Source organism: Taeniopygia guttata, chromosome 1, assembly GCF_048771995.1.
Source record: "Taeniopygia guttata chromosome 1, bTaeGut7.mat, whole genome shotgun sequence".
Lineage (NCBI taxonomy): Eukaryota > Metazoa > Chordata > Aves > Passeriformes > Estrildidae > Taeniopygia > Taeniopygia guttata.
In genome coordinates, this window is record NC_133024.1 from 92,141,412 (window position 1) to 92,167,635 (window position 26,224).

The 26,224-nt window shown below is 38.2% G+C and overlaps 1 protein-coding gene across 6 annotated transcripts in view; it reads right to left on the reverse strand.

Annotated features, from left to right (window-relative positions):
* Positions 1–12,622: 12,622 nt before the first annotated feature.
* MYO16 (myosin XVI) overlaps positions 12,623–26,224 on the reverse strand; it is a 356,263-nt gene continuing 342,661 nt past the window's right edge. For 5 of the 6 annotated variants that reach the window (XM_072933685.1, XM_030280401.4, XM_030280392.4 and 2 more), the window contains exon 35: positions 19,254–24,104. In XM_072933685.1, the coding sequence (XP_072789786.1) occupies positions 23,871–24,104 (234 nt within the window). In that variant the 3' untranslated portion in view covers positions 19,254–23,870. Of the gene's footprint in view, positions 15,087–19,253; positions 24,105–26,224 lie in introns of those variants that run through there. The other variant, XM_030280385.4, reaches the window with a different exon arrangement.

Sequence of the window (26,224 nt, forward strand, 5' to 3'; positions counted from 1 at the left end):
GGGGCACCAGCCACTTGAGGGTGTGTTTGCAACAGGTAATTGTATGTTGAATAAAGCACAAGTATTTTCTGCTTTCCTTTAATTGCTCATGTCTCTGCTTTATCCACCTCCAAATAATGGCAGCAGGTCAAAAGAGGCACAGGTTCTCAGGGTTTTGTGTGAAGAGTGCTTTGCTACTTGAATGTTTCTTTTCTTTTGTTTCGTCTTTTTTTTTTCCTTCATCAAGACAGCTTGGGAGAGATTACCATTTCAGTCTTTTCTGCTCTGTCCTTCAGAGTGTTCTGTGCTCTCCTTTCCTCTTGATGGGGGGGAGCCACTGAAGTGGGGAAGTGTTTATAAACAAGACATAAATGGAGGTTTTTCTCCTTCCATTTATGTCAGTGGCTATGACCTAGAAGATTCAAGTATATTTCCTGGGAATATGAAATAAGTCTCTTAAATGGAAGTAAAATTTTTGATACCTTGGACTGTGCTTTTCAGGCTTAAAGGCTTAATTACATACATTTATTTGACATGTTTGTTATGTCTGCTCCTGTGTGAGCACTAGGAGTCTACATAATTCTTTCACAGTCTGTCGCCTCTGTGTGATCTGCGTAAATTCTGTCAGGAATGTTGACCTTGTGCTGTCCTCATGCAACTGTGTCTGCCCAGGTCCATGGTGACCCTTTGCTTTGACATGAAGAGAAAAGAGTGATAAGGAAATCTATGACATTTCTATCCTACTTTAAAATGTCCGCAAATAATAAAAATTTATTTATTAAATAAATAAATTAAAAGCAATTTTTTCCTTAGATGGTGCAACACATACTGAAGCTAGGAGACTGCGTGGAGTGTTCCATGGTCATATTTTTTGAGCAACACTGGTTTTGGATTCCTTTCTAATTATTAAGACGTCAGGAATAGCAAATCCAAAAGGTCTCTTTCCACAGCCATGAAGCAATGCTTTCTCCCTCCCTTTCCTTCCCTACAGAAATACAATGAGCTGATCACGGATCTATTAATATATTTGCATCTTGTTTTATTATGTTAAATATTTGTTTCACATTTACTGAGTAGTCCAGCCACTGTAAATTCAACTAAGTCAGAAACAAATGAACTAATACATCTATCTAGAAAACAAACATGTCCAAATGAACATTCCAACTGGTATTCTTGACAACTGGCCAAATATTCAGATGTTTAATTCATCCCCTTTCTACCTGCTTGTGGTAGGCACCAGGAACACAGCACCTTCTGCTGTATGGACTCCTATCCAGCACCAAATATGCTTCTCTGCTGCAGACAAAATCATGTCTGAACAATCTGAAGCTTCTCCATTAGTCCTCAATGCAACCTTCTTTTGACTATAAAATGAGATTTCTGAACACTCTCTGGAAATGATTTTACAAAAAATCTAGCCCAAAATGTCAAAACAGTTTGACAAAAAAATATCTTTATAGCTACAGCTCTCAGAGGAAGTTTATATCTGAACATAAAACCTAATGTTTTCAAGTATCTTGCTATAACAATAATATTAATAGGAAAAAAGCATTTGCTGTATCCTTTCCATACATTTCTAGAATTTATGAAAAAACAAACTACCCTTGGGGTTATCCAGTAGAATAATTAGAGACTATGGGGGCTGTTTTCAATACTGTGTTTGCACTACTTTAAAAATGTCTAAGGAAGCTTCAGAACAGCTTGCTCAGGTAGTGGAATCCATCTACTACAGGCTCTAAGATGGAGAAGTTCAGATTCCTCCAGGAAATGGCTTGGCATTCCAGTTCCAGTGTTCCAGGTCCCCAGAGAGCTCCCTAGGGAGGGGTGCCACACAGCATGACCCTGTGGCTCCATAGCAGGGCTGTGTGGCTGTGGATGAGGGCAGGAGGCACTGCACTACCTCCTCCAGCACAGCTTTGGCAGGGCTGAAGCCTCAGATACCACACTCACATACAGCTCTGCTGCTTCAGCACCCAAACCAATATTTGTGTGAAGAGTACCTGAGACATCCATCCTACTGGAGCAGACCTGGCTCCATTTGTGACACAGCCAGGCTGAGAAAGGTACATCACTTGTGTGGGTGCTCTGGGAGGCAAGTCAAGGCTCACAAGCTACATTCAACTGTATACTGTCAGTCAGCCCAGATGTTACCTGGAGACTGGATGTAGCATTTTGTCCCCCTGGCTTTCTCTTACTTTTTTCCATTAGGTTTTAATTTTAAATTAGTGAAAGAAAAAATTTCAGACATTATGGGTAAAGCAGTGCCTCCTATTTATAGCCTGTGCTTGGAGGTCACTCTTCACCTCTTGAAGAAGTCAGCCTTTCCCTGTGTCCTTCTAGAGCCCAGGTGTACCTAATGATGGACAATTGCATCTGGAGGGGAGGTCCCTGGCTGGCCATTGAGGCATTCATCACACAGGCTACACTGGAGAAGTTGACCATAGAAAACCTCTGAGGAGAGAATTTTCAGAGACACCTGAAGTATGTGAAGTATGTGTAGCTGTGTATTGAGAAGAAACTGTGCCTTATTAAGGTAATCTTATATCATTAATGCTTTTTCTATGGTAATTGCTTGTGGTGCATTCTACTAAACATTAGGAAAAATTGAAAATTGTTTTCACCATGTTCTGGTTTCCTTTTCTGTTTTTCTTTTACTTTCCATCCTCCCTCGCTGTGTTTTTTTTTTTTTTTCTTTTTTTTAGTGCACTAAAATACCTAAAATAGCTCATATATTGTTTTGGAACTTGTAGTACTTCTGTTATGCAGCAACTTGCCTTTAAAAAGGGAAGCTTGACTGGCCCAGCCTTCAAGGAGCTGGAAAATAAGGACTTCTGCAGTGCAGCATAAAAAAAGAGATCCAGACTCGGCCTCGTAAAAAAAAAATCTAAACATTTATGTGATTACCAGGAACAGCGTATTCTCCTGCACCCATGTGCTTCTGGACCCATTCCAAGATATTAATAGCACTAGTGGCAGGGCTGTACATTATATTGTTATTTCCTCCTTGGAGAGAACAGAATGTTAGACTGTGAGAATATGACATGGAAACTATGTGAGTTGGCTGCCCTCTTCTACTTTATTTACTCCTTCTTAGATCTTTCTGACTGGGGTTTTGCAGTCACTTGAAAAGGGATTTGCTTGTTGCCCAGGAAGAAGATTACTGGAACTGCTACTCTGGATAAGATGATGGATATTAACCCTGGTTTCTGTCTCTATCTGTTGGAAACAGAACAGACCTGAGTTGTCAATAAGGTGTCAGACAAAGGCAAGTTCTTAAATTTATTTCCCTCTTGAGTTACAGCAGTGATCAATACATGTCAATAGGTAAAATATCTGTATGCTTCATTATTTTTCTTCCTATTTGTACAGAAATAAACATTGCACCTTCTGATAAATGTCCTTTCATTTTATCATCTGTCTCACTGATCTTTTCAATGATATTTTGTCTTCCATGAGATTGATCTAGGACTCAGCTCATAGCAGGCCCAATACTGCAAAGAGACAGGCTTAAGAAACCAGGCAGAAAATAGTAATTTAATTTTTATTATTGTTAGAGCAAGGGCTGTCCCCTTCCTGAAAATATGCCATTCTGTCACAAAATGGGAACCCACATGTCTCTTGAATTGCCTTAATCTGGATGGAGTCTAGCTTCATTTTCCAAGATTAGGTTTTTAAATTTGTGGTTTTCCCAGCACCTCCATGAGGAGGTAATGCTCCTGCAAGTTGGAACTTCCTCTTTTCTACACCTTCTTTGCTTTCCCATGTTTTCCTGCCCTTTTCACCATGCTGGCTCTGGCACCAAAACAATCATCTTCACGGTGTCTTGAAAAGGCAGATCAGGGAATTGATCCAGTTTGTAAGTCGTTATTAGGAGAGGTGAAGCCTGTTTCCTGCTGCTTTTCACCACTCAGCCATACCAGTTTGCACTGCTTGGGTGCACAGGGTGGAAGTGAGGAGGCTGAGGGAAGGGGGGAAGATAGACAGAACTGCATCTATCTGCAGCACTACTGCTTTATTCTGTTTAAAGTATTTTTGTAAGTATGGGCTTGGATGTTGTCAAAATTGCATTTTTTAGCAGGACATTTTTTTCTGGAGAAGACAAATTTTTACCAGTCAATGCCCCTAGTCCCTCCAGGTTTAGGAAAAAGAATCCACGTATCTCAAGACAGAGAAGCTTAGCATATGTATACTCTCTGTGAATGTCAGCCAGTGTAAGTTTAGAGGACGTGTTAAAGCTAAAGTAAATTTACTTCAAACTAGAGGCAATGAGGAAGGGTTAAAGGACATTAACAAATTGTAGATGTATGGTAACAGCTGATAAATTTATTTATACACCAAACTAAAGGATTGCTTCTCTTGTTCTCCAGATTACAAGAGGAATCTGCAGATCAAGACAATAGTACCTGTTAAATGTTGAAATAACACTCCATTTCAGGGGATATGCATTCAGTAATCTACATAGTACCTTTCAGTTTTCCAGGCAATGTTATCTGTTATAGGACTTTGAAGGGCAGATGTTGTCTCATCATAACTTAGCAATGGGGTGGCAGGAACGATGCAAAAGTTTGATTTTCATTTTTATCTGATGTAGATAGGGAGCAATCAGCAGCTCCTCTTCTCTGAAGACTGTGTGGCTTGTTCATGGGACAGATGGTACAAGATAAGTCTTCCCACACCATTTAACAGAAGTTGTTTCCCATGGACAGATTTTGCTATGGAGAGAATCTAATTGTATAGTCCACTGGCAGAACATGTAAAGCACCAAATTTCATGCAGTTTTGCTTACACAGCTTATTGGAGGCAGTGTTTGGTATAACATAACCCCTCACCCCCTGTCCTGTCATCACCATTCTAGATTTAGAAGCCTAGAAAAAATTGCCTATATTGGTCTAAGTGGCTATAAAATACTTCTATACTTTGATTTAGAAACTGAAGATGCTCTGTTTTTGTTTCTAGCAAAAAGTACTACAAATGTAAAACTTTTGCTTTCTGAAAGCAATCATTTTTTTCTTATTAATATTTCATTTTCTCTTGGTGTGAAATCACCCTGAGAGTCCTACTCATTATTTGTGTGCTAAAATGGTGCTTCTGTGTGCCCTTTAAGATTGCTCTGTCAGAAGCACATTACTTTTATGCTTGAATGAAAAAATGCTTGAAGACCATTGGATCCAAACTCCCCAATGCAGTTTCTCAAAGGATCTTGCTTCAGGTTTCTTTGCAAAAGTTGGTCCAAGACCAGAAGTTGAATTCTGCATTGGTGCTGAAGCAATTCAGATGCCTGGTACTACAGGGCATTTTTGAAAATAGCAACTGATGTGCGGGTTTAACATCGAATGAGGTCTGTCTCAGAGTGTCAGGAGCTATAGAGCTGAAGTGTGGGCCCTTGCCAATGCAACAGGAAAAATACTCCCAAACTCTGATGCCTTCCAAAACTTGCAGATGAAAGTGCCCATTGAGAAGATCAACCTCAAAAAGCCAGATTTTCTTTGAAGATATTAAAGGAACTTAATTTCCTCATAAATCAAAGAAGGTCATCAAGAAGATTTGTGAAATGATGAAACAAGATTTAGTCTAGTTCATGGCATTGTGCAATAAAGCTTATTGCCTTTTTTACTTTCTGCCACTCTTCAGTGTCTGACAGCAAGGAAAATAAGGTGGCATACATGCAGGACTGTAAAGCCACTTAATAAAGTGTATGTTTTTTTCAATTTGTTTTGGAGGCTTTTTATTTTAAGTGAAATAATGTACTCAAAATACATTTTTAATATATAATTTCTAATTTAATATCTAATTTAATGTCTAATATTGATCTACCTTCCAAGATTTTGGTGTGATACCTTCCAGCAAATAAAGACAAAGTGTCAGCTTGCACAGTGACCTCATTGGAAAGTTACTTCTGGAATAGCAGCTGCAGCAAGTGCTAATCTAGAGAATTGTCAAGGAAATAAGGGGGACTAACTCACTTTCCTGGAGTGTCATTTAGGATTATATTAAATATTCTAATAATGTGCAGACCCCAGCATTCAGAAGCTGTCACAGGAGTATCAGAGGAATCAGGGTTTGCATAACAACAGGAGGGGATATCCTTGCTGTGTTTCCTCTTGCTCTCTTGTTCCCAGTCCTCCCTGTGACAGGAATGTAAATTCTAAATCCCTGAACATGGCAGCAAGCCAACCTGCAGAAGGCAGCTGGCAGGTGGGCAGCAAGTGGTCAAGACAGCAGGAGAACACCAACAGTTGCTATGGCTTTACACTCAGTTTAGCTCTTTAGGTATTTCGGAGCACGCACGGTCTGTACAGGAGGCCGTGGATCGGATGTCCAGGCTCACGAAGAATGAGCATGCAGTCTTCTATCTGCACATCACTCTGCTTTCCTGAAGACTCTGGCTTTGAGTACTTAAAGATCTGTTTAGTCAAGAGAAACCTCAACTTACAAGGTGTTTCTTCTTTTTGCATGCAAACAGAATGTTCATTAAAGACTCTTCTGTGATGGTTTTGTGGCCAAAGTGACCTTCCTCTGTACAGTTCATGCATATGAATTCACCACATAACCTTGTTTGACCTTAGACGGTCCTTTTGAGGGAAAAGGGATACTGCCTACCCGGTAACCAGTCTGGTGCTCTGCAGAATTAATTGTGTTTATAAAGTAAGATAAAATATTGTGTCTGTGATTACTATTTGTTTTAAGTAAAAATAATTTAGAAGCAGCTAAGTGGGAAGAAGCCAAAAAAACATATGAAGAAAATAATATCCAAAAAGCTAGAAAACCAGCAATCAAACAGGAACAATAACAAAAAAATCAATAGGAAGAAAAAGGACATATACTGAATCCAATTAACTTTGAATTGATTATAGAGAGAAAAACAAAACCAAATTTTAATCCTCCCTCTAATATCTGATCCTGAGAACACTGCACTTATTTAAAACATTCTCATAATCAATTTCCTTAATACTGTGCTTTTTCCTCTGAGACTGCACATTACACCACATTTGACATTTTTCAGAATAAAATAAAAATAAAAACAAGAAGCTGGTATAATCAGCTTCAGCTTTGAGAACTAAAATAAAAACGCACAATCAAAGAACTGAAAGGATAATTAGTAACAATGAATACAAAAGTGGCAGCTTAAAGCCTCTTTCAGATTTAGCAATATGTCAGAGCAGGGCTAAGGAAGCAGAAACAATGAGAAAAATGTTTATTCTCAACAGACTGGGGGACAAATTCAGACCATAGCTAAGGCCTAACTTATATTTCAGTTAAAATTCTTGCAGTTAGAGCCTAACACTGAGTATAAAGAGGTATTTTTATTTATTCACCTAACTGCTTACTTTGCTACCGAACATTTCCAGGTGATCAAATTGCTCTGATGGCTGTAAAACTTTTACATCAAGAAAAAGGTCCATATAGAAACCAAATAAGTGGGTAAAAAAGTTAAACATAAGGCAGTGTCCAGACCTTTTAGGACTTTAAATTTCATAAGCAAGATAATTAAAAACAACTAATGACAGATAACAATTTTCTAGCATGATGAAAACATCTGTTCTACTTTTGACTTCTTATGTTACTAGTCTCGAAGATTCATTGACTTTCTAGGCCAAAGGAAGATGATGTCAGTATTAAAAGTAAATATCAGAAAATGGGTAAATTTAGGATGTGCAATAGTACATCCTAAACCTCAGTGATATTTAGCAGAGAGCTCTGAGCATACTTGTTCTTTTGTTTCTTATCAGTTGTGAAGTATCTATTCACATATTATTTCTATTAACTTACTAGCTGAGGTTACTCTCTTTTCACATCTAAAAACTGAAAGTTGAGTGTAATTTAAACTTGTTGTCCAATTTGATTCTGTTGTGAACAGAAAATATTGCATGTCTAAGGCACCTATCCAAGAAGGTGAAATAAATTGTCCTTTAAATGTGCTTGCTTCTCAGCCAGTGTAAAAAGCTTGAAGTGTTCATCTCTCTGTTAGACAGTTACATTTAAGTAAGAGGAATCACAGCTTGACATCCAAATTAACAAAGGCATCTGTTGGTGTAAGCAGTATTATATTGAGAGATCTGACTTCAAAACGCTACAGTTCATAAACTCAGTAGCTTTGGACACTGTGATAAAACATGCAAATCCATGAACATTTCTTGCAAGACACATTCCTGAAATATCTCTTCTCTTGGGTTTATTTCCTTTTTTTTTTCTTCATCCTCTCACTCAAATTGGGCTTCACCATGATTATATATGCATATAAAGGCAAAAATAAGCAATGAACCTGTGTAGTCATGAGGGAAAGCATGAGGAAATCACTTTCATTATCAAAAAAAAAAAAAAAAATTGGCACCAGAAAGACATTCTTGTTAGGAGGGTGGAACTATACAAAAGGAAACTGGAGTTGTAGCAGTGAATAACATACTAGTTGTGTGTAACAGCAGGTTCTGCTCTACTCTGCACTGGTGTGGCCTTACTCTGAATATTGTGCACAGTTTGGGCTGAGGTCACTTGGTGTGTTCAGCTTGCAGGAGACAGAGGGGAGACCTCATTGTGGTCTTCAATATCCTCATGAGGAAAGTGGAGGACAGGTACCAATCTCTTCACTCTCATGACCAGTGACAGGACTTGAGGAAATGGCATGAAGTGGAGTTAGGGGAGGTTTTGGTTGGATTTCAGCAAAAGGTGTTTCACCTAGAGGGTGGTTGGGCACTGGAATACACTCTCTGGGGAAATGGTCACAGCGCCAAGCCTGACATAGTTCAAGAAATGCTTGGAAAATGCTTTCAGGCAGACAGTGTTTACCTGGTGTTGTCCTGTGAAGGGCCAGGAGTTGACTTGGATGATCTTTGTAGGTGCCTTCCAATTAGACATATTCTATGATTCTGTGATTCTGTGATTCTATGACCTGTCAGTGAAGACCTGCAGACAGTAGATCTTATTGGCCCTGACTCAGTACATGAAAGGATGACTTGGCTTGCTGACCTCCAGCATCCTATTTCTTGCAGTATTGAGAAAGGTCTTTGCATTTGAAAGAACTCTGTGCTTACATAGAACACATATGACAAGGTCCAGCCGCAGTTTATAAATCTGTCAGTGCTGCATAATAGAGACTGTCTTATTTCCATCTGCCAAGACTTGAGCAGGGCTGTGCATGAATTGAGGTGTTACTCAATGTATTTGGAAAACTTTAAACTGAAATATTGAAATGGAATTTAGCAAAATTTGAACAGCTGAGCAGGATCACAGCTTTAGCCTTGGGTGTCTGTGTGTTCTGTGCAAGTCCCAGTTTTGGTAAGTCCCTTTGGCTCTGCTGAAGCTGTGGGATGTGAAAGTCCTGCCAGCTTCTGCATCCCTGAAACTGAATCTAGTCACATACCATCTGCCTTTCCTCCTCAGGCTGTGGTCTTCAGCCAAAGCATATTAAGACATACAAGAAGACAGTGACAGCAAGTTTCAACAAATCCCCTGAATGTATGGGGGGTTCAGGACTTGGGTGAAGTAGGGTACTATCAAGGACATGAAGCATAGATTAAGAGATCCCTCAGGTCATATGAGTAGAGACAATATATTCATTGTTCCTGTGCAAGACAGTAGTGGATATTGAAAGAGGGATATTCTGCCCTTTGGTATAGGCATAATCTCTTTGATTTTTGCACAGGCAGCTGCCCAAAATTAAATATGCAAGTAAGTAAAGCTTCTGAGGAGAAGAAATTTTTTCTAATCAATTTCCATTAGATAGAAAGATGTTATGGATAAGTAGGTGGTAAGCTTTTTTGCCAGTGAATTAATACATCTGTGTAATGAGCATCAATTGTTGTCAGAAATGTGTGTGTAGTCTAGAAGACTTTTTACAAATTGGCAGTGACTGGTCAGGCTGACAACAGGAGTATCTACTTGAATCTATTCTGACCTTTGGTTCATGGCATATGCTTGTGTCATGTCACATTACCTCATCATATCTCAAAAGCTAAATGTCATACAGTGTCACATTTTAAGCTAAGGCAGCTCATCAGCCCCACTGGTGTCACATCATGTACACCAAAAATATAACAAAAGCACAGTAAATACAACATCCTGTATATTATTTTAGCAGTTATCAGTCACATAAGAAGTTGAAAGCAATAATAATGTAAATGGAAAGATACAGCATAATTTATTTTGAAACTTTTTTGGACTTATTTGCTGTTATTCCCATAAATCATTTTGCTGTGTGTTGACAAATCTTTTGAACAAGTCTCCTCAATACTCAGAACCACACACCATTAGAAATCTGCTGCTTTTGACTCCCTGAATTATCACCACATTTAAGGTGAAAGTTGCACCAAAGGGAAACTGGCTAATAAACCTGTCCTTGTCTTCTGCTCGTGGGATTGCCCTTCTTATCACGCTCCTACTTTTGTCAGCCTAGTAACTTAATCAAGCTTGTGTTTATAAGGCTTATGTCATCTGAGTAGGAAACAGAAGCAATCCTTTGTAACTTAGGGCATCAGTCACATGCTTCTAAAAATGACTGACTGTGGAGCTTGACTGCCAGGACATAGTTTTAGATGAATGGCTGACAAAAACTGTGAGTGATACACAGGTTTGGATAAATTATCATCAGCCTATGGAAAGGTCATAAACTTACGAGCTTATAAATTTATAAACCTATGGGAAAGAAGTCAGACAAAGGAAACATTCATGTTACAAACTGGTTAAGTAATCTCTCCAGGTCTACAGAGCCCACGCAATGCTAGTGTGTCACGTAAGGTTGCATGTGGTCAAACCAGTAAAGGTTTAATCTTTTAAGGACAGGTAGTTGCATGCAGCTGCAAAATGACACCTGGTGGCCTTCTGGGAGAGGTACTGTCATGCTTTCTCAAGACAAGGGCATAGGGGTGGGCAGGTGCAGTTGCTTTCAGAAGACCTTTGCTTCTGGGGACTGATAAGTTGTGAATATCAGGACATAGCAAGTTTAAAATTAAATGCTTGTGACTGTTCATCTAGCTACTCACACCTAGCTATCCGTGAGTACAGGAAGATGCCATTATAATGACCATGGTTTTGTCAGGCCACATGACAAAACTTCATTTCTGTCTCTCCTTCTCCTCCCACTCCATGCTGGGCATGTAAGGAAGGAGGGAAGGAACATGCAGGATTGTGCCCTTCCTGCCAGGCTGTGTGCTAGGATATTTCCTTTTGTTGTTCTTTCTATGTTCATGCCTTGCCAGCTGCCTCACAGAGAGAATCATAGACTCATCAAGGCTGGGAAAGACCTCCAAGATAATTGAATCCAGACTTTGACTGAACATAGCTTTACCAAGTGCCTTGTGCCGATGTTTCTTGCACACTCCCAGGAACGGTGGCTCTACCACCTCCCTGTGCGGCCTGTTGCTAGGTCTGACCACCTTGTGATGGGGTGATAGGGGCTTTGGAAACAGGAAATGAGAGGTGGGATTCAACAAGGGAAGGAGGATTTAGGAGGTAGCAACCTTAAGGACCCACGCCCTTACATACCAGATCCTTCTCTGGGACATGCTGAGCATCTGTAGGCTCCTCAGTAGCCCAAGAAACAAAAAGTATTTGTCAGTTTCCAGACTTCTTGGAGACACAAAATTTCTTTCAAGACTACAGTTCCCCCATCACTACCTCTTGCTTTCCTGTTCCTCCTTCAGTTGAAATGTCTGATACTTACTAACTAAATAATTAACTGAATCAAGCATTTTAATAGGCTAAGTAATTATAGCCCGTGGTAATGATAAATGATATGGAGGGGGGGAGTTTCAATTAAGAAATATTTTCCTACCCCTGTGTTGCATATGACCTTCAATGTATAGGCCATATTTCTCATTCTGCCACCCTAAGGGAACTGCTTCCCTTTATATATATTAAAAAAATTGTTAATGGTGCACTTGTAATCACATGGCTCCATTTGAACTAATCTCATTCCAGACTTTCCCTAGAGGGTTTAATTATTCTAGTTTGTGCAGAATTGCACCCAGTTTTAATTCTGTGTTTCTGACTGCAGCTGCTGGTTCATTTGAACATCCATTCTCCAAATCAAGCTCACAAAAAAGTTTGATGCAACAATCAAACTAACAGCTCAATGAACAATTGTAAGTGGAACCTGTCAAACAACAGTTATGTGTACCTTTCTACAGGTTAGCAGATCATAATTCTGATCTATCTTTTCAATGTGGGAAAAAAACATGGCATCAGTTATTTAAACTATGCAAATTAATTAGGCATTTTCCTTTTTGTCACAGGTATTTAAAAAAAATCAAAACTTGAGAAGAAGTTCCTTCCCTGATATCTTCCCATTAAAGGTCTGGATCAACAACTGACATCTGCTACCTTTCTATAAATCTAGAGATGATACCTGGATTCCAGCAGAGCAGTTCAGGATTTATACCAACTTCAATGAGAGCTAATTTGGCCTTCTAAATATGTAATTGTTCTTAGCCAAAAAAAACCAAACAAAAAACTATTAATCCCTCAGAGCAGCCAGTGATTGTGGCATTTTAACAGTAACAGCCAGTATGATGGAGTGTTTTCAGTGCTTACTGACAGATGGTCATTGTGTTAAAAAACAGCCTCCAATAAATAATGATCATATCCACATGAGAGGTGGAAAATAGTTCTCTATTGTCAATCCTTTTTGCTGCACATAATGAAGCAGAAATGTTTTTTCAATTCCATTTTATTCTGATACTCAAAGTCAAAAACTTCAATTTAAATGAAAAGTGATAAGAATTTGAAAGCAGAAATATTTCAAGTTGTTTTTATTTGTTTGCTTACCCATTTCTTTGCATCTAATAAACTTTTTGGTTAATGATATTCAATCCTTATTTCATAGTATACATTTCCCCTCAGGTGCCAGTGAAGCTTCTTATAAAAATTCACAAGTAAGCTCAAAGTGACAATAGTTTCATATTCGCAAATGACGGGTTTGAAACTTATTCCTCGTGACATGATGAGCATGAGTGCCCAGTACTCTGTATGGCTGGTAAAGAGGTTTCATTCTAATCATAATGCTTCAGAACATAATGTGTACTAACAGCTTATGTCAGTCACAGAGCTGTGAATTTACTACTGTTACTAATGATGTTAAAGAAGTTATGACTCTTATACTGTAAAAGAATCCGAAGCATCAAATGTGCTCAATACGTGCCTCAAACATATTACTACATGTCTTGCACACTAGGAACAGTGCAGTAGAAGTATGACTATTTCTGACTGGGTAGGAGGTGAGAGTCAAATAAGGGGAACAAGTTGTCTTGCATCAGATTGTTGATGAACAAAAGGAGTATTTTTCACAAGCACCGAGACTGACATACAGAACAATGCAGACTTCAATTTTTGAGAATAAATTGTTGATCAGTAGTTATCCCGATTTGCACTGCAAAAAGTCTCAATGATCCAACTGAGCTGAAGTAGAATGATGAAGCATAACTAGAAAAAATATTACACATATATTTGTTTACATGTTGCCTGTTCAGGAGTTCTAAAAGTAGCTGAACTGGTTTGTTTTTTTTTTTTTTTTTGTCTTGAAAAGAGCAGGTAAAGCTAAACATATGGAATTAACATATCTATGAAGCAAGAAGGATTCCTGTCAGCTCTCAGAACCAAGCTATCCATCAGCAGTAATTTTCAGCCATGTCTTATACAATCTACAGCAAAAACACTCATGACTTCCAAATCTTTATCTGTGTGGGACCTGATTGCTCACCTCTTCACATTTGCACTTGACTACATGTTTGAGGTTTCAAACTGGATTATTTTACTGACTCTTTGTAATCAGGGGAAAAAGTAAAACTTCCAAAACCACAAGCATCTTGCCTAAAAAAGTTTTCAGGGCACACTTTGCATAAATTCATTACTATGGAGGTCAATGATCAGATTGAAATCGAAACTTCTATGTGTCTGAATGACCCCTTCCAAGGGCAAGTGCTCTTGGGTCATTACCTGTAGGTTTTATATCCCTCTATGTGTTTATATGTATTTAAATTAGGAATTATCTGAACTGGGTTCTGCAATTTGAAACAAGGAGCTCTGCTTTTATTAGAAGCCATAATGAGTTCTCAGAGCTAGCCACTTGACCCTGACAAGGTGTGGGAAAGGTTTGCTATGGTGGTTCCTGAAAATGAAGTATCCTCTTCAAGACCAACTAATCTCAGTAAAGTGAGAGACATTCTCATATCTCTTAAGTAAAGATTTATAATTCAGAAGAAGATTTATGAAAACAGCAGCATGTCTTTTGTCTTCTATATATAGGACGACATTAAATGCTTAAACTAAGTGAGCACTTTTGAAACAACTTGTTGGCAGTTTGAAATCCTGTGAGGAAATGAGTTCATGATTTCACCTGCAAGAGAGCTATCACAGCTCACCCATAGCTAGCATTCTGATTAACCTCGAAAGCTGAATGATTATAGAGATTTTCCTTATCATATTGGAAAAGTGGTATCTTAGAATCACACAATATGTGGAAGATCATCTAATTCCAACCCCCTTGTCATGGGTAGGGACACCTTCCACTAAACAAGAGTGCACAAATACTCTGTTTAACCTGGCCTTGAATACTTCCAGGGATGGGGCACCCACAATATCTCTGGGAAAACTTTTCCCGTGTCTCAATGACCCTCACAGTAGATATTTTCCTAATATCTCATTTAAACCTTCCCTCTATCAGTTTAAAGCCATTACGCCTTGTCCTGTCACTACAGCCTTTATAAAAGTCCTCCTTCGGCTCTCTCATAGCCCCCTTTAGGTACCAGAAGGTGCTATAAGGTCACCCTTCTCCAGGCTGAACAACCCCAACTGTCTCAGCCTGTTCAGACAGGAGAGGAGCTCCAGCCATCTGACCATCTTCCTCTGGACTCACTCCAGCAGGTCCATGTCCTTCCTGTGCTGGGGTCCCCAGAGCTGGATGCAGAACTGCAGGTGGACACACAAAATCAGAGTAGAGGGGGAGGAGCCCTTCCATCAGTCTGCTGCCCCCACTACTCTGGATGCAAGGCTGGCTTTCTGGGCTTTGAGTGCACATTCATCACCAGATGATATTGAGTTTCTTGTCAACCAACATCACCAAGTCCTTCTCTTCAGGGCTGCTCTCAATCTTATCTTCATGTGTTTTCATGTCAAGGCTGCAACAAAGCAAAATGGATCTTGTAATAGCAGTATCTGGATAAAAAGATGACTCCTGGCTCTTGGCAGTTTCAAGATCTTTTCTCTTAAGTATTTCCAGCCTAAAGAATTCTATGGTTCTAAGATTCCTTGTCATATTTTAAGCCATTGTTTGAAAGTTAAATGTATGAAAAAATGTATGAAAAAAACAGAAACAAGGAGAGAAAGAAAATCTTGCTTCCTAATTTTCAACTGTCATGGTCTTGTGAAACTACTTTCCTGTCCAGTGGTACCTTTGATATGTTCTCTGATTGTACCCAGATAAATCTTGCTTTATCTTCTTACAGAACTCTCACCCACCTATTATTTCCATGTATGAAAAGCAGAGGGAGACATAGGAAATATTTCTCCAAATAAAAGGATTTGGAGCTATCACTGTACAGGGAAGGAAAACATTTCTAACACATGTAGACATATACTGGAATAGAATTTGCAGAGCTTTTGTAAAGTTTGAATTGTGAATCCCAGTGTTCCTATAAGGGCTTTATTTGTAGTAACACCTAAGGAGATCATGTTAAGTTTACAGACAGCAAAAGACACATGCACACACACATTCACAAAGTGTATCTTCATGCAATACCACACTTATGACAATACAGTTTGTTTTATGCCAAGTGCTGTGTGCCACAGATCGCTGTCTCAGCACAGTACTCATGAACTCCACCAGTGAGTGGAATTTATACTCAGTGAGTTTTTTTATACTCAGTTCCTAGACATGGTCTTCCAAAACTGATTTTTTCTCTCTCTAGAAAGCTTTGAGTCTTGAAGCCCTGTCATGTCTCAGACTAGGGGCATGCTTTTCTCCACTGATGGTTAAATGAGCATCTCTTATATTCCCACACTGTGGGATAATCTTTGGCAAATTTTCATTTTAATTTTGAATTCTGGCCCAGAATTCTTATAAGCTTATTTGAGTTTGGTGTAATCCTTAGTTTTATACAAGTTCTTCTATTCAAATAACAAATATTTGGGTCCTAGATGACTCTTAAGAGATTTAATGTAGAATCTCCGCCTCCTGCCAGTTTGCCAATGATTACTTTCTTGGAACTTAGGAACTTCTTTACAGCCATCTCTTTATCTACTTGATTGTGAACCAAGGCTGCTCTCTATGAAAGCAACCTACAATCTAAGTGATGAGATATGATTCAGGTAGGTGGCCTTTATGTTTGGTCACAAATTAGCTGGACCACCAGGTTCAGAGTGTATTACAACAGCAGTAAGTCCAGCTGTCAGCTACATAGTAACTTTCCTTCAGGGTTAACACTGAGGAAAATAGTATCTTTATTAATGAGCTGTACAATCAATACATTTGTGCATAATACACAGCAAATTCTGTGTATGCAGCAAGATGAAGGGGAATCAATGCTTCAGTTAATCTCTGGAGGACAGGGCTGATGTGTCAGTGGATGCTGGCAGCCTGAAGGAATGGGCTGGCAGAACATTAACACTACTCAAAAACAAATTAAATTTTTGTGATCCCTAGTGGAAAACCCCTATGTAACAAAACTGGTTGGGGGGGGGGGTGATTGGACAGGAAGCAGCTTTACCCATGGGGGCAAGAAGTTTCAATAGCAATTTCAATAGCAATTTCAAAAGCAATTGCAGTAAAGGAATCTAACCTTACCACCCTCTCCAAGTCCCTGAAAGGAAGTTGTAGTGAGGTGCGGGCTGGTCTCTTCTCACAAGTAACAAGTTGCGTTAGGAAGAGAGGAAATGGCCTCAAGTTGTTCCAGGAAAGTTTAGACTGGAGGTATTTAAAAGACTTGTTGATGTGACATTTAGAGACATGGTTTAGTGATGGACTTGGCAGTGCTTGGTTTACTGTCAGACTCAATGTCAGAGGTATTTTCCAATCTAAACAAATCTATGATTCTCCTTTCCTCCCCTGAATACAGTGTCTCTTTCATGATGAGTAATTTGGAGTCAGATAGGGTTAGGAACTGGAAGCCCAGAACAGCCAATATGGAAACCCAGTTCAGTCCTGCCTACCTCTCCAGAAATAAGGCACTTTAAAGGCAGGTCTTGTGTAATTTCCTTATAGAAATTTAATCCTCACTAGGATCTGGCCTTTTATAATCCTGAACTTAACTGAAGATCTTTGTAAAATCATGGACTTAAATTAGGCCCACATTCCCCATCTACAAATCAACCTCTCTGTTGAACAAATAAGCCTTCCAAAGAATGTTATATCTTCTCCAGAAAAGCAAGCAAACTTACACAAGGTATTTGATAGGAATCATCCGTCATTGTGCCTTTGATCAACTAAGTAGAATGTCTTTCCCACCTCAGAGAAGCTGAGGTCTGGGTGTTTGTCTCCCCCAGGAGACAGCAGATGCACTCTTTCCAGGCTGTATGATGTCTGACTTTGGTGACTACTCATGCCAGGTGAGAGCTCAGGGATTACGTAGGAGAGAAGCTTAAGGCAGAAGGAAGCCTTTAAACTTTGAGAGCTACTTTTGGGACATTTTCTTGATCTTAGATGATATAGCATCTACCATGTTACTTATGATAATTCTAAAGTTCAAGGAGCCCCAGTCTCATCATGGACATAGAATATATGTTTCAAATGCACTAATTTCTATATTGTCTTTTTTTACTTTTGCCCTTTTGTGCTGAATTCATATTTACAGACATGGCAGCTATGTTAGTAAAAGATAGATGTGAACAAATACTTTCAGTAATCATGTTACTAAAGTATAGATTTAAATGATTAGAGAAGCAATTTCTATTCAAGTTATTTTTAACTGCATTGACTGATTGTGACTAGATTCATTAGGCAAGAATTTAGACCAAATCTATATTCATGCTCTTAGTTAGCACCATGAGGAGGGTCATGATATCTGTAAAATTCCAAAGCATTTACCCAAACTTACCTGTCCACTGAAGAATGTTTTCCTATCTTAGTCCTGTCAAATTAGGCAACTCCTTGCCTATCTGATTTGCAAGGCTTTGACCACTCTTTTAAGGAGGTTCTGCACTAAAATCAGCTAGAGATGGTTTTAATTCAAACAAACTACATGGAGTTCTTCCCAAAAGGATACATAATCAGGTTCCCTAGTTTTTGAAATAATTTCCTGACCACCAAGTTGTGCCATGTTGTAAGACAGAGGAGCTATATCTGCATAAAAATCAATGTAATAGCTGTGACTATTTCAATGCCACAACTTTCTAGCCTAGTGGTTTGGTCACACTTGGACAGTGAGAAAGTTGCAATCCAAAACTCATTTTTGGAAACATGTAAAAAATAAAGCTTAATTTATATTAAGCTTTAATTAGAAACAGTCTGCAGCACATTTCTCCCCTTTCTCTGTGAGTATATGACAGATTCAGCACTTTTCTTTCTGTACTCTAATGAGTATCAGGAGACAGGTGACTACATATCCAGGTAGACTGAGAAGGGGCTAGAACCCAAATAAAACACAGCAAGGGCACAAACATTAGCTAATAACTATCACATGAACATTGCTATGACAGCAATATACCCGTGCTTGTCAAATTTTCCCTGTTGATACTTCAAAAGACATCAGCAATGCTCTTGCATTTCACAACAAATATCCATTAGTGTGTTTTTTTCAGAGAAGAGTGAACTTATGAAAATGTATGTTTGTGAAGAGTTGAAATCATGTGTAAATTCAGGCTGCATCCAAGACATAATTTCAGGTAGCAAAGGGGAAGAACATGTTGAAATAATGAAATATTCTATTTCAGTATTTTAAAGGATTTTTTTCAAAATATAGTCATAAAGGTTATGCTGTAATTTAATTTAACAACATTTTCTTTTTTATCATAAAAATCTGATTGAAAATTAAGCTAAGCTGAGAGGAAAGGAAATAGGAAAGCTCTAAGAGGGGACTTAATTCACATATATGAGAACCAAACCAAGCTAATTAAGGTTGAAACAAATATGTCTAACTAATTTACAAGGAGGTTGTTTTGTTTACTGTAATAAATAAAAAATCCTCAAGAAGTCAAAGCATGACTTGACAGAACTTTTGCCTATGGCACTTCACAGCAAAATGCATGACTTGACCAGATCCAGCATACATTCATGGGTTGGTGACAAGGCCAAACCTCAGTGGGGAGAACAGACAGTCTTTGCTAATGATCTAATTCTCACAGCCACAGTATAAACCAGCACTGGTATTTATTTATTTCTTCTCAAAAGGAAAGTCCTGAGTATACAGAGAACAGCAGAACTGGAAGAAAAGCATTTTCTTCTATTTTGTTCAGCTATTGTCAAATATTTATGCTCAGGTGGTGTTTTCTTTTTAAAAATTAGATATTTAAAACACAAAGCCATGAAATGTTTAACACCATTCTGGAAAACTGATTTGTACAGAGTTTAGTTACATTTATTATTTAACAAGTGAATAGTAAAACTTACTTAAAGTTCCTCCGAGCATTTCAGATATTAGCAGGCTTTATAGAGATAAGAATAACAGGATTACTAGGGATGCTAATACTATACAGCAGAATTAAAAGCTACAACTAATATGGCTATTACTATCACTTTAGAACTATGCTACAATCTATTATGCTTTCTTAGCAAGTTAATGAAATTCTTTGTCCCACACACAAAGGATCTGCAGTATAATAAAGTTATTAATTAAAGTAATTAAACCTGTTAGAATAAAAAAGGATCACTGGCAAAAAAAAAAAAAGGGTAAATGCAATTCACTTACTCAACAATCATACTATTTTTTTGTAAACAATAAAAATTTTTAAAAGGCTTATCACTTCATGCTGTACACAGATCTTTTGAAAAATATTGGTGCATGTATTTCTTTGAACATCTAAATCAGTTTTTAAAAACAAAGTTTTGCTTAAAAACTGCAACAGGAATGTAACTTCAGCAACTAAAAAACACCAAGTGCTATTTCAGGAGTAACAAGTAAGGTATACAAGCTTTAAAATTTTTCTCCTGCCAATAGACATTGTTTTTCTCTTATTGTGGCTTAATACGGTTTCATAATTTCCTTGGTTTAAGATCAATGACTTTTTAAAGTATAAAATGTATCTGATTCCTCTTACCTTTTGCTGAAGGACAGACTGATTTGTTAGGCATTTTGGTTTTTTCACATATTAAAAATTAAGCAATAAGGCACAATGTGGAGGAGTGATTATCTGATGATAATCCCAGCATCCTGAAATTGCTTTATTGCAAATATAAATATATTTTAGATTTTTCACTGGATATTAAGAGCATTAGCATGCCCATAGCATTTCATCTCCCCCTACAGAATATTAAATTCATAAGGCATTTTTTATTTCTAAGCTATTTTTTAATGTGCAAGACAGGACTTCATATACTCAAGAAATACTGTAATTGGCTGGTGTATACTCCACTGGGGAGATTAATTTACAAGCACTGTACAGTTCTGCTAAAACTACTTTTCAACCTTTCAAAATGTCAATAGTATATTTTCCCAGCCCTGTAAACACATTTTGATACACAATATAAACTTTAATGGTAGTTTTAAGACACCTCTGGGGGTATGGTTATTTAAGCAATAAGACACAGTGGGGTGTGAATTATGGTATAATAATTCCCCACCAACTGCATTGTTAGGCTCAAGGCCAAAGGCCAAGAGACCAATGAACACACTAGGTGTGAATTATGACTTCATAAGTCACACTCTAGAGTGTCTTACTGCTGTTAGAAAAATATTTAAAACATGTTTTAGAGCAAGTACTTTATTCCTAGAGTACTGTACTTTAATGGAATATAATGAAAAATCTTTCCAAGTAAAAAGTTAGCCATTATGTAATAACCTGAAATTAAAAAAAAAAATTGAAACAAACAAAAACAAGTCTTCTAAGTTTGTCATATTGCACTGTGGTGACATGCTTTAAAGAATAGCCCCAGAAAATATATGCCTTACCCAAGTTCGCAAAAAATAGCACAAAGGCCTTCTGCACAGGGGATTATAATCTGCTTTGCTCATTGTCTGTAGAATCAGATTGCAAAAATCAGGGGTGTACTGGCTTCTCTCATGTAACTCTGTTGCTGAAACTGCTAGAAAATCTACACACCTTTTTTTCCACACTTGTCCATACTGCTGTAATAGGGCACAATGTGGACTTTGAACAAGTAGCAAAAAAAGTTCCTTAAGACCTCATTTGAACTCCTGCAGCTGAGCTCCTGAGGCTGCTCACAGTTCTAACACAACTTTTGGTAAGGACTGCAAATAGGATAATGTATATTTATACTGTTTCCCGTTTTAAACTCCATTTGACAAATGCCTTTTCTCCCCTCTGGGTACTCTTGCATTCCAAGTGCAGCAATGACAACAGTGTCATCTGGAGATACACAAGCTCACCTTACAAATAGCTAAGTGACTGCGAGCAAGCTCACTGCAGCAGCAGGGATTTTGGCATGATCGAAACTGGCTTCTCCGTCAGTTTTTACAGCTTGTCTTAAACTTCCAGGCTGCTGTGGATTGATTGCTATCAGTGGCTGAGCCAGCTAGAGAGCACTAGGGTTAGCAATATGATAGAGTTTATGGGAGGGCTGCTTGCCAGGCCCATTTGGGGAGCGATAAGCCTCAGGGCATTCTGCACATCTCAGTGCACTGAGGGGCTCAGCACTGCCAGGCTGGCTGGCTAGAGGTTGTTGTGGCTATGGATAGGGATGCTGCGCCATGTAGGGATAACAACCTGCATCCTGGAAGCAAAATAGCTGCAAGGTCAGGTTAATTAGCTCTTCTGCATCCAGTTCTGGAGCTGTTGCATTTTGCACTCACAGAGGGATCTCTGTGTGTCCCTGGTTATCTGAGCAAAAAACCAGAAACCTCAGTTCTTCCAGGCACAGCCTCATTCTAACATAACTGTGTAGCAGGTGAGAGTTGTTTTCTGCATAACCTCACTCACAGGGGTTACCTGCCCCTCCTGGATAAAGTCATTGTCTGTGGCTGTTCATATCAGTCCAAGGTAAGATTTGGAACCTAGAGTTCCTCATTCTCCATGAAATAGAAATGGATAATCTTACACAGAGAACTTCTGTGAAGCTAACAGTGGTAACAAAGAAAAATTCTGAGCTAACTTGGTATCTCCCTTCCTTGTCCACTCAAAATGTCTGTTTTAATCTCGAGCAAGAGAAGATGCTTAACTCTGCCTACAGATTGATGATACTCATGGGAACAGTTTGAGTTTTGTTGCTTCCCTGAATAAACAATCAAACAAGCATGTGGTTGCTTTTTGTATTCACCATGATTGAAACTTCTGTCAAACATGATGGAAAAACCTACACCTCTATGGATTTTTTCCTTTTCCAACAACTTCTAACCAAGAGTGATCTTGCCATTCTAGACCTAGCTTACATTTGAAAATATTTGTTTTACATCCACTTGCAAAACTCGAAACACTTTTTCCTGGTTCTCAATAGGAATGGGACAAACAACCAAGAAAAGTGTTCCACACTGGCTCCACAAACTCCAAGAACTTAAAATAAGTAGCCCCAGGAAAGTACCTTTAAATATATATGAATTAAACCTTCTAGTGGCAAAGCAGTATTTCAAAGACTGCTGGGCAATAACTAAGTTCCCAGCAGCATGTTTTTCATAAATTAACATTACTGCTCAGAACTCATCTACACTGACTAGAATGCTGCAATTTCTGAAACCATTTCATTACATGAAATTTGAGTTATAAATGCATCACTGTGCTGCCATAATAAGGACATAATACTTTGATATACCCATCTCTGCAAAGCCTTCTGGCCTGTAGCAGTAAATCCATAGACCTATTTTCATACCTCATTACCATTATGTATCTTTCCACTGACACCTGACCTTATGCATAATCAGTTATGAATTTCAAACCACACTTGTAATCTAAATGAATGCCTCATTATTTTACATAACCCAGAATGAAATAAGATTTGAGATGTAATTTCAAATTCACAGTTCGCACATTCAGAAATGCAAGTCCATCAAAAAGAAGTAATGGTCTCTAATTCATGACTGTGAACAGCACCAGATCACTCCTACACATAGGAGCTTTGCAAGAATTTCAGGATTGGATTTTAGAAAGGATATTGCCAGTTCTGAAAAAAAACCACAGTGTTAAAACTGTTTGGTATGTTGTTAAAGATAATCTGTAAAAGAAAAATGCAAGTACTGAATTTATTACCTGTATTTTGAAGAAAGAACGACAGCACCAATTGCATGAAGTTATAAAACACCAGAAATAAACATGTAAATAATCTCCATGGAACACAGACATCTACAAAGAAATATATATATATGTATACATGTAAGATAATAAACCCATTCATTAGGGAACAAGAAACATATTTTTGTACTGTATAAAACAGCTGTACAGTGTGCACACAGACTTTCCTGATCTCTCCAAAATGTCTGTCAGTCACTTCTCCCCATCATCATTTGCTTAATATATTTTCTTCATTGTCCATGGGAGAACTCAGTGACTGTTTTGTACTTTTAAACTAAGTACTTATAGTGCAGTTTGTCTCCATATATATATACACACATGCATACATATATATACTTGCTGGTGCACACATATATGTATACATGTATATATATATGAAAAGAACAAATACACACATGTACACACACACACACACACGTGACAGATCTAAACAACTCCTCCATCCTGTGCTATTGAATTAGTGCTTGTAAAAAATCCCTGCACATTTTGTGAAGGGAAGAAAACTTGCTGATTGTGCAGCTTGAAGTCATTAGATGGTTCCATTTCTAAGAGTCTGCAAACACACATCTGAGTCATATGGTGGTATCCCATATGCCTGAAGAGAGTCTGTTGCAGGAGGTATCTTCTACCTTCTTCAGCAGCGTTGGCTTCTTACAAGGGGGTGGAGGTGGGGCTGAGATTCTTTGCTCAGTATTGTGCAATATTTGCGGCCAGTCTTCTCTCTCTTCACACAGCTTTCTCCTCCAATCTAGAAGCTCTTGTAGAGCCACACTCTCATTTTCGGAAAGTCTAAGCTGATGAATTACCTGTGAGAAGAAAATAATAATAACAGTAACAATAGTAATAAAGGTGGATAAAGAAAACAGATCAAGTGAATCTGTTAATAATTTGAAGCAAACTTGTCCTCCAAAAGGGTTTTAAACTCTTTCCACTGAAAATAAAGAGCATTAGTGATTTATAATTGCCTTATTGCAATCCCACGTGTGAAAGTCAGAGTCTGAAGTCACAATGTCTGAAGCTGTATGAAGCATCTGCCAAAACCGAAACAAAGAGAAAAAACTCCCCTGTGTCATCAAAGAGTGCACCAGCATAATTCTCTAAAACACACAAAGCAGACTGCCTACAGCTGCTGCAGGAGTAGCAAGTTCTTTTCCTCTAAATATTAATACCCAAATAACCATAACCAAGAAACCATAACCTTTGTTGCACATTAGAATCAGTAAAGCTACTTGTCAGAGACAGGTGTTATCCTCAGCACCAGGGGCCAGTCCTGGTCTTACTCAAGAGTATACATGAACAACTTTAACTCTAGTTTCAGCTGTCCTGAATCTATTTATAAATTAATTCTAAAGTAATCATTGTTCTGTACTAGATTCGTAATACACCAAGAAGAAACTGTTCCCTTCCATTTAATTCTTCTATTGCAGTGATTATTTATTTTGTTCAAGTCAGTTTGATGCCCTCATGGCAGCTCAAGTCCGTGAAGCAATGAAGTCCATCTCACCATATTTTAAGACTTACTTGACACTTATGCAGTAGAGAAGCCCCTTGAGCAAGTATTGAGATCTATTGGCTTGGGAGCATTCTGTAGCAGAAGACGTTTAACTAGAAAATATGAAACAAGCCCATCATAACATCTAATAGTCCACAACCCTTATCCTGTTACCTTCTTTCTCAAGAACCTCAGGAGCACCTCTAAGAGGCATCTATGGCATGACTAAAATGCCCACATTTCACCTCACACAATGGCCTCACATTAAAGCTGAACTTTACTTGTCATAATGAGGGATAGCTGCATGCTAGTTATGAAAAAGGAAATGATGTGCAGTGCTCATGGGATACCCCACACATGATTAGTTCCAGTTATAAGGGAAGCTGAGTGACACGAAGGGCATTTTTGTCACTGATAGACAATGGGGTTCCTGGGGCAGAAGAACTGTCTGTGGGCTCTTCCTGTGGCTCCTGCTCTTCCCTCATGGAATAGCAAGTGGCTGGGTACAGAGGCTAACCAGGCTTTACATTTCAAATTTCAAATGCGTCCTGTGCAAGTCAGACCTTTCACATGCACAGGGTGTCAGAGAAGGAATGAGCCCTTACATGGATGTTCCTGAATACGTACAGGGAATTTGCTAATTTCTAGTAGGTTGATACTTCAAAGAGAAATGTGTTAGCCTATAATAACAGTCATAATAAAAAAAACAGTTTAAAGTTCTGAAATTTTTTTAAAGAAGAAAAAATGAAAATTTTTGAAAGACTCAATTAAAGTGTATCTCAATTGTATATCACTATCAAATTAAAAACCTCTTTGCTTTTATATTTGCACAAAATGCAACAGGGCATATCAGCAACTCGGATAAAAATGAAATGTTTCCCATATATTGCTAGAGGGACATTAGAGACAAAACACATTACCTTTTTTTCAGTGGTTTATAGAAGATTAGAAGACAAAAATTTTCACTTGAAAACAACTTATCAAGAAAGACAAGTCAGGTACTTTATCCTATACAACAGCTGGGTAGTTTGTGAGTCACCATGGCTTACCCAGTCCTGGCCGTTTTCTGTAGTTTTTTTTTATGAGTTTAAATTATGAGCATAATCCATTTTGGAACACACATAGATTGGACTACAATCTTCCCAATTTGGACACCTTATTTGTCCCTAGATTTTAGACATTCCATGAATATGCACTAGGCATGCTTCTTAGAGAGGTGCTGGAGCACACAAGAACCAAGTTCTGTTAGACTGCCATTGCAAGAGTTTCACATGAAAGATTTTCAGAGATAATTAATCAAAGGCATGCCTGAATACTGGAGGATAAACATAGTTATAAAAAATAGATATTTTGAAACTGTGTTGTTGGTTGTGTTCTGGTGACAAAAGTTTGATAGCAGGATTAGTGAAGTCTGGAAGAATTTTCAGATTGAGA